The 9,309-nt window shown below is 43.3% G+C and overlaps 1 protein-coding gene across 1 annotated transcript in view; it reads left to right on the forward strand.

Moving 5' to 3' along the window:
- The window catches only part of TRAPPC9 (trafficking protein particle complex subunit 9), a 338,887-nt gene extending 335,200 nt beyond the window's left edge, over positions 1–3,687 (forward strand). The window contains exons 22-23 of the mRNA XM_070941975.1: positions 2,049–2,272; positions 3,228–3,687. Of these exons, the coding sequence (XP_070798076.1) occupies positions 2,049–2,272; positions 3,228–3,407 (404 nt within the window). The 3' untranslated portion in view covers positions 3,408–3,687. The remainder of the gene's footprint in view (positions 1–2,048; positions 2,273–3,227) is intronic.
- The last annotated feature ends 5,622 nt before the right edge of the window (positions 3,688–9,309 follow it).

Genomic DNA, 9,309 nt, shown 5'->3' on the forward strand with positions numbered 1-9,309 from the left:
CGACTGGCATGAATAGGAACGGAGTTTTTTGGGGGGGTTTTGCCAAGCTGTGGTGAGATCTTTGGGGCGATTTGTCATGCACAGACACAGGCAGCTGGGAGGGCTTGTGACAGTGACAAAATATTAGGTTTAGCTCAAATGGTTTCTACTGACAAAACTAAAAATAACAGAGAGGAGAGGTTGAAGCAAGAATGTGATGAAATAAATGAAGAAAGTTGACCCGGTTGATTTGAGGCTTGTTATTGCTAAATTAATCTACCCAAAATGAATGTTTCTGACCTTTTCACGGCTCTGTCAGTTGATGAGGATTTGAAGGTGTTAAGGATACCTAAACTCTTTTGTGTCATTCGGGAAGAGCTGATCATGATAATAATAATTTAAAAAAATGGGTATATATTTTAAAATGTTATCCCCGCTGGCAACACCTGTACATATTTTTTACTAACGAATACTATTTTGAATTAACTGCAGTTTGCTGCCTAATCAAGATTAAATCGATCATCCCGCCATTATTATCAATTGCATTTCTGTCAGGCAGTAGATACATGTTGTGATTTGTCTGTCGGTCAGTTCGTTTAGATTCCTACGGATTCTTCACCTGTTAAATGATACCAATTTAACAATAACAAAAGAGGAAAAAATACATTACAAATGCCTAGGTGAATTCAGATGTTTTCCGTTACGAAGAATTAATGAAAGATTTTGGTTTCTCGTTTAAAACCCATACCTCAATAAAAGTATAACTTCTTCATCCTAAAAAAATAGGGTATATTCCTATTCGAATATACCCTATTTTTTTAGGATGAAGAATGAACTAATATAAAAGTCAAAAGATAATATGTATGATTAACAATGGATAAGAGACTGTACATTTAAGTATGTTTATGAGAAATAAAAATAAAAATAAATTAACAAAAAAAAATAAAGTATAACTTCATACTAATAAAGATGTGGGGTGAAAATTGTAAACATGTTGTAAAATGCCAAACTTTTACCACTTTAGAGAAGATGCTAGTTATGGATGTTTATTATTATCAGGATCTTTTTAACAGATTGTCAGAAGGGATCTTGTAGGTCATCTAGTCCAACCCCCTGCCCAAGCTGGAGACCCTACACCATTTCTGACAGATGACAGTCCAGTCTCTTCTTGAAAGCTTCCAGTGATGAAGCTCCCACAATTTGTGAAGGCAAGGATTTCAAGCCTTAGTAAAAAGAAAACCCTTTCTTTTCTGACTAACAGGTTTTTACCTCAACTGAATGGCCAACTTGCCATGGCCGACTCAAGTAGGATTTTTCAGTACTGTTGTAACTTTGGTCACTAAATCGACTGTTGTAACTGGACTACCTCTACTGTGGTATTCATTTTCGGTTGCAACTTGCTTCCTTTCGGTTTGCAAAAGGCATTACATTTAAAAGGCCTCCAGTTTTGGTAGCCACGATGTAAAAAAGATGTGGAGACTCTAGAAAGAGTGCAGAGAAGAGCAACCAAGATGATTAGGAGACTGGAGGCTAAAACATATGAAGAACGGTTGCAGGAACTGGGTATGTCTAGTTTAATAAAAAGAAGGACTAGGGGAGACAGGATAGCAGTGTTCCAATATCTCAGGGGCTGCCACAAAGAAGAGGGAGTCAAGCTATTCTCCAAAGCACCTGAAGGCAGGACAAGAAGCAATGGATGGAAACTCATCAAGGAGGAAAGCAATTTAGAACTAAGGAGAAATTTCCTGACAATTGTTCAATGGAACAACTTGCCTCCAGAAGTTGCGAATGTTCCAACACTGGAAGTTTTTAAGAAGAGATCGGACAGCCATTTATCTGAAGTGGTGTAGGGTTTCCTGCCTAAGCAGGGGCCTAGAAAAGAAGACCTCCAAGGTCCCTTCCAACTCTGTTATTCTATTCTATTCTATTCTATTCTATTCTATTCTATTCTATTCTATTCTATTCTATTCTATTCTATTCTATTCTATTCTATTCTATTCTATTCTAGGATTTCACATTCTCGAAGCAAAACGCATTCACCCCTCCATCTGTCTCTTTTTGTATTCCAGACGTGTTGGTGGAAGGAAAACCCTGTGACTCAGATATTGTAGCAGACTGCACCGTCGGGGATCCAGTGAAGCTCGAAGTGAAACTGACCAATTGGAGCAAGCACAACGTCGGACCCTTCTCCCTCACTGTGATCCCCTACCAAGATTATCAAAACGGCGTCCACAATTACGATCTCCAAGATGGCATCTCTTTTGTTGGCTCCAACACCTTTTATATCGACACAGTAAGTCCGTGCTGAATCTTATTTATTCTGTCTCCAAAGTTAAAACGTTAAAGAAATGAACGTCCAGTGGCGTTCTGTGATATTTTATTCAGCAATTTCTTTGAAAGGACTTTGGAATTCCTCACATTTCACTGTTTAAAAAAAGCATGGATTTGTTTGATTGCTTGCTTACTTGCTTGCTTACATTTTTTAAACTTTATCCTCCACTGTGTTTAACACCAGAATGTTTTACACCACCAATAAAAATAACAAAGTATAAAACAAAATCAATACGCCCTTTGTATAGGTAAAGGTAAAAGTTCCCCTTGCACATATGTGCTAGTCGTTCCCGGCTCTAGGGGGCAGTGCTCATCTCTGTTTCAAAGCCAAAGAGCCAGCGCTGTCCAAAGACGTCTCCGTGGTCATGTGGCCGGCATGATCAACGCCAAAGGCGCACGGAACGCTGGTCCCTATTTTTCTATTTGCATTTTTTACGTTCTTTTGAACTGCTAGGTTGGCAGAAGCTGGGACAAGTAACGGGAGCTCACTCCGTTATGCGGCAGTAGGGATTCGAACCTCTGAACTGCCAACCTTCTGGTCGACAAGCTCAGCAACTTAGCCACTGAGCCCCCGCGTCCCTGCCCCTGTGTGTATATCTTTCACATAGCTAAAATGGGCTCCAGTTATCCTTCTACCAACTGGGTAAATTAATTGGGTCTCCTCCTTGACAAGCATGAGGAATTATATGGCTGTGCTTTGTAGGATGGATGCCTAGACTTCAGGATTGGCCCGTGTTCCTCCCCAACCTCCTTACTGGCCGAATCTGCTGCCAGCTCTGCTGGCCACTGGCGGGCCACAACACTAGGATGGGGAAACCAAACAGACACACGCATGTGCACACACACACACACACACATGATTCCTATATTTTGCATTGTCTCACTCTGCTCCAATTCTCCTATCCTTTTTCTTTCAGGTGAAGCCGACCGAAAACTCCATGTGTGTCGGGGCGCTTCTATTTCTCTGCACGGGAGACTTTTACCTGAACATCAAGTTTCACGAAGGCCACTCGAGCAAGGAGTTTCCCCCGTCCTGGTTATGCCTGCCCAGCGTTCACATCCGAGCGGTGCACTCCGTGATCCAGACCAAGTTGTAAATGTCAATGGTAGCGTAGCCTAAGTTCACCGCCTTGCTCAGCAAGGCTGGCTCTGGGTTCGCCTCTCTCTCTCTCTCTCTCTTTCTCTCTCTCTCTCTCTCTCTCTCTTGCTTTCTACTCCCAGGTTTTCTACATGCCTTGGAGAGGCAGTGGTTAAGTACTACCTGCAAGTAGCCAAATGTACCCGGACAATCACTTTTGTTCGTTTAAGAAGAGGCAACGTTAGATACCGAGGAACTGGATTTTCTTCATTGACAATGGTTTACAGCAGGGGTCTCCAACCTTGGCCATTTTAAGTCTTGTGGACTTCAACTCCCAGAATTCCTCAGCCATTCTGGGAGTTGAAGTCCACAAGTCTTAAAGTGGCCAAGGTTGGAGACTCCTGGTTTACAGAGTGATCTCTCTTTTAGAAATACATTTCAATTATTAAGATATACGTAACACTGGACTGTATCCACTGATTTCTCAAAAATAATCCTCAAATTAATTGCATCCTTGCTTGTCTGTTTGGAAGATGTATATAAAGTTATAACGTAAGTCATGACCTGCACTTCTAATTTGTTTCTATTCTGTTCACTTGAGCTTTTCGTATTCTTTTAAACTTTTAAAAATCTTCTAAATCTCTCTCTCTATAAAAGCGAGAACCACTCACACATTAATCACGAAATCTCCAGAACCGTAAAGCCCACAAACTTGAAATTTGCCACATATGTTCTTCTTGGCTTCTAGGTGCTCACTAAGAAAGGATTTTTCGAAATGACCATCTGAGCAATAGTATTTCCTATATTATTATTAAGACTCTCTGGTGCTAATTAGTTAGACGTTCTACTCCCCCTCCCAACTTGAAAATAACTCTGGAGAGAATGGGATAGCAGAGGACAGGCTTCTGTGGGGCAAGCCTGAGGGAGAGAAGGGGCTAGAAAGCCTGAGGGAGAGAAGGGGATAGGATAGGGGATGTTTCTGTGGGGCCAGCCTGAGGGAGAGGAGAGGCTTCTGTGGGGCAAGCCTGAGGGAGAGAAGGGGCTAGAAAGCCTGAGGGAGAGAAGGGGATAGGATAGGAGATGTTTCTGTGGGGCCAGCCTGAGGGAGAGGAGAGGCTTCTGTGGGGCAAGCCTGAGGGAGAGAAGGGGCTAGAAAGCCTGAGGGAGAGAAGGGGATAGGATGGGAGATGTTTCTGTGGGGCCAGCCTGAGGGAGAGGAGAGGCTTCTGTGGGGCAAGCCTGAGGGAGAGAAGGGGCTAGAAAGCCTGAGGGAGAGAAGGGGATAGGATAGGAGATGTTTCTGTGGGGCCAGCCTGAGGGAGAGGAGAGGCTTCTGTGGGGCAAGCCTGAGGGAGAGAAGGGGCTAGAAAGCCTGAGGGAGAGAAGGGGATAGGATGGGAGATATTTCTGTGGGGCCAGCCTGAGGGAAAGGAGAGGCTTCTGTGGGGCAAGCCTGAGGGAGAGAAGGGGCTAGAAAGCCTGAGGGAGAGAAGGGGATAGGATAGGAGATGTTTCTGTGGGGCCAGCCTGAGGGAGAGGAGAGGCTTCTATGGGGCAAGCCTCAGGGAGAGAAGGGGCTAGAAAGCCTGAGGGAGAGAAGGGGATAGGATGGGAGATGTTTCTGTGGGGCAAGTCTGAGGGAGAGAAGGGGAGAGGATAGGGGAGGATTCAAGCTTGTAATTTCGTATTGAAGCACGGGGATCCAGCTACTTCTATGTCAACTGTATAGGAGATGCAAGTTTTTTTTCCTACTCTGGCCAAGTTAGTTCAGGTCTCAGAATTGGATTTTACAGTTCTTGAAATCCCTTGATTTTTTTTGTTTGTTTGTTCGTTTTGAAAAAAAGTCCAGATTTAAGACAGTTGTGTGGCAAAATATAATTCGGTAGGTCCAGCAAGATGTCAAATCTCTGTTTTGGCTTTGCCAGTTTTGAACCTCTTGAGTTTGCAGCCTTTGAACACGTACCCAAGAGACCATTTTTTTCGACTTTCCAGCTGAATTTCAGAAGCGCTTGGCACGGATAAGCCTTAGTTAAATAAAATGGTATAATTAAAAAAAAAACAAAATGAGTATGTGACAAGAAATGCAGAATGGATGGTCTGGAAGAAGACTAGACAGAGCTTCAAATATGTGTATTCCTTCCCCTTTTCTCTGCTTCTTCAGCAGACAGCCAAGCAATCAACTGAACAACCATATTTTTTGCTCCGTAAGACGCACTTTTTTGTCTCCCAAAAGTGGGGGGAAATGTCTGTGTGTCTTATGGAGCCCGTCCACCCTTCGGCCCCCATCCTTCAGTGGTTTTTTATGCCTCCGTGCATCCTGTTTTCGGTCTTTCGTGGAGGGAGAAAATGGGTTGCATGGAAGCCGAAAATGGGGCATGCAGAGGCCGAAAACGGGACGGATAGAGGCCAAAATGGGATGCCTGGTGGCCGAAAACAGGATGCCCAGACGCCGAAAACGGAAGTGCATCTTATGGTCAGGTGCGTCTTATGGAGCAAAAAATACGGTAGTTTGCTTTTGATTTAGGCAATGACATTTGCCCGCCGGGAATGAACAGATGGAAGTTAGAAGGAGTGGCTGGCCAAGGAAATGACTTTCAAATAATTACAGCCCATTCCAGCTCCCTTTAGCTGCTATCAGTTACCCTTGCTACAAACTGTCATTTGCAAAACCCTTTGTGTGATCATGGTTTGCCCCATGGATTGTTAGAGGAGTGATTATCATTCGTTTTGCAGACAGTTCACACCAGCCAACAGCTGCTTCTAACCAAAAGATTTTAACTCCGAAATCCCTTTTTCTAATGGCTCCTTTCAAAGAACACAAAGCATCCATTTCTTACAAAGTTGCTTCCATCCAACGCAAAAAAACCCTCCACAAAAGGGATTCATTCTTGATGTTCCCTTTTCCTTTGGCTGAAGACATAGTTTAATTTTTGTTTTGTTTTTATTTTTATTTTTGCAAAGAAATCAATATTGTATTTCGACAGCTAATGGGATCATATTCTAAATTTGCACTGGCTTCTAAGGGTGTTGATTTAGGCCTGAATTATTATTATTTTTTTAAAAAAGTACAGAAGTCAATCTGTGGCAATAGAGGGGAAAAAAATCAAGATTAAAGGCTAGCAGTCATTCGCATGAATGATGCTTACTTAAGGGATATCTTTCTCCCGCCTTTCTTTGCTTAGTGCAAATTTGCTTCGTATCATCCAATATTAAATAGCTGTCGGTCTCGGGAACCCACAGAGCAGAAATCCTGATTCTGCATTCTGCTTGGCGAAGAGGATATTATATTATGCACTTTCCCTCCCCTTTTAGCAAGAGATGCTTATCCTGTTATTTCACTTGGCTGACACGCAGGCTTCCCTTTGTGAGAATCGGGGTTCACAAAGGCCTTTGGGACGTGCCCCCATTTAAATTCTCCCTGGATACGAAGCTTTTGCTTCGATCTGTAATCTCTATTTTGATTTCATGTAGCGTTTTTTTTTTAATAAGAAAAATCAGCCTGCATTCCATTTTCACACAGGTGGGGGGGGGGAAATCTGCATTTCACTTTATTTCTTCTCTCGCCCAGCTGAACATTCTAGTTGTACTGATTATCTGATAACGGAGGCATTCAACTCCCTTTTATAAAATCCCTGGATTTCTTCTACCCAGGTCTTAAAAGACCCAGGTAAGACCTCTTTAATAATAAATATCGCTCCTCTCAGAGTGACCTTCCCAAGTGGCTCCATTTTAGGAACATCGCCTCTCCATGTCCTCTTCCTCACTTGAATGATTATCTGGTTTGGCATTTTCCCGCTGCACCAAATCCAAAGAAGAGACACGGCGTCGGTTCGAGAATCCTCAAAAATGATAAGTTTCTATTTAGAGGTAAATTTCCTAATGGAGTAATAATGATTTCACTGAGGTGTGTTTATGTGTCGTGGCACATTCACATGGAAGTACCCTGTTTTCCCGAAAATAAGACCTCCCTGGATAATAAGCCCAATCGGGCTTTTGAGCGCTAAAATAAGCCCCCCTCTCCAAAAATAAGCCCTCCCAAAAATATTTAAACACATGCGCAGCTGGTCCCCGCCACTTCCTCTGGTTAGGGTTAGGGAGACAGAGCTGGAAATCAGGTAAGATGGCAAGAGGAGCTCCGTCTTGCTCCACATGCCCCAAAATAATAAGACCTCCTCGAAACGCTTATTTTGGGGTCCAAAAAAATATAAGACAGGATCTTATTTTTGGGGAAACACAGTATATTCCACAGAAAGTTGTAAGGCCACCTCTTGTTTTATTGCCTTACCTTTTACAAGTTAAAGTCTTCATATTAGAATTCCACTGGAGTTTCTTGCAGGCAGTGCACTTAAAAGATAACATCTCAGTTGTATGTATGTGTAAGTTATTCTCTTTAATGCTTCCTCTCCCAGAAAATGTGGTTGATTTCATTATCTCCTAACGTGGTATGTAATGGGTCAGCTTTCGCTTGTAAATCTGAGGTGACACCATTAAATGAGTTAAGCCCTTCCTTGTTTTAAAATCTGTTACAAATTCAGGACAGAATTCGGCCTGTTCTGGGTGTGCTTGTGGCAAATTGAAACCATAAATTATTTGAACTTGTCAAATAAATAGCTTTCAAGGCTTTTCTTATCCAACTGCTGGCTGTCTTTATTTTCGTTGGGATATTTTTTAAAATCATTTCTAATTATATGTTCCCTTAGTAGCAGATAGAATCTGGAACAGAAAGGAAGCCTTTCATATTCTCCCTCCATCAGGTAATATAATATAAACTTGTTACCCAAAAAAAGTACAAGGTTTCTCAAAATAAAATGTGAGTCAACGAACCCTCCCTAGAGAACGTATCTGCAGCTGTGCTCTGCCATCTTGAATTTAAAATTGTGTCAGAGGCACAATCAAGCACAGATCCATTGGGAGGCTCAAATCCGTGATTTTTCTCCCCGCGTCTGAAATTAAGGAATGGGTATAATTTATCAGCTGTCGCAAAGGATTAACATTTGCCAATCACACCATCTCTGAGACCTAGTTTTGTCTCTTGGATCTCAGTCCTTCCAAGCTTTTATCTTGGTGGGAGAGAATTCCCAAGACGCTTGAAACATTGGTGCAAAATAGGGTGATTGAGATGCAGTCCCAGATTGAAAAGATCTGGGCTAACAGTCAATTACTCTGTTTCCCCGAAAATAAGACCTATCCCAAAAATAAGACCTAGCATGTTTTTACGAATGTGCCTAATATAAGCCCTACCCCAGTGGTTCTCTGCCCTAATGATTTCTTCCAACAACCAGTTCACCAAACTGCTCAGAAAGTTAACAACCGGTTCTCCCAAACTGGTGCGAACTGGCTGAATCCCACCACTGTCCTACCCCCAAAATAAACCCTACTTAAGACCCTACGCAGCCACCCACCTGCCCATTCCATCTGGTTCTTCGCGGTGCTGTGGTCACGAGGCAAGGCAGAGGGGTGGTGGAGCCACCCTCTGTCCCCTCCACTGGCTTATCTTAGGGCCCATGTAGCCAGTCCATCCATGCCCTGACACTTGCCTTGCAGCTGCAATACCAGCAGCCATGCACAGCAGGAGTCCACATCACTATTGGCCCACTTCTTTGCTTGCTCACAGCCACAATGGAGCAGGAGGCTGAGTGGTGTGTTTATGCCATGGCCATGAGGTGAAGCAGGTGTCGGGGCATGGATGGCCTGGCTGTGGGGGCCCTGAGGTAAACCAGTGCAGGGCGTGTGGGGGAGCTCCACTCCCTTGCCTTGTGGCAGAAGCACTATGCAGCCTCCACCATGAGCAAGCCGAAGAAGTGAGCCTCCTGTACATGGGGGAAAAATAAGACACCCCCCAAATAAGCCCTAGTGTGTTCTGCCCCAGCTACGGGTCCCAAGAAGTGTAGCACACACACACAGCTCCAAAAACTCAATTT

Source organism: Pituophis catenifer, unplaced genomic scaffold, assembly GCF_029215685.1.
Source record: "Pituophis catenifer annectens isolate HBS135680 unplaced genomic scaffold, rPitCat1.0.hap2 SCAF_3, whole genome shotgun sequence".
NCBI lineage: Eukaryota > Metazoa > Chordata > Lepidosauria > Squamata > Colubridae > Pituophis > Pituophis catenifer.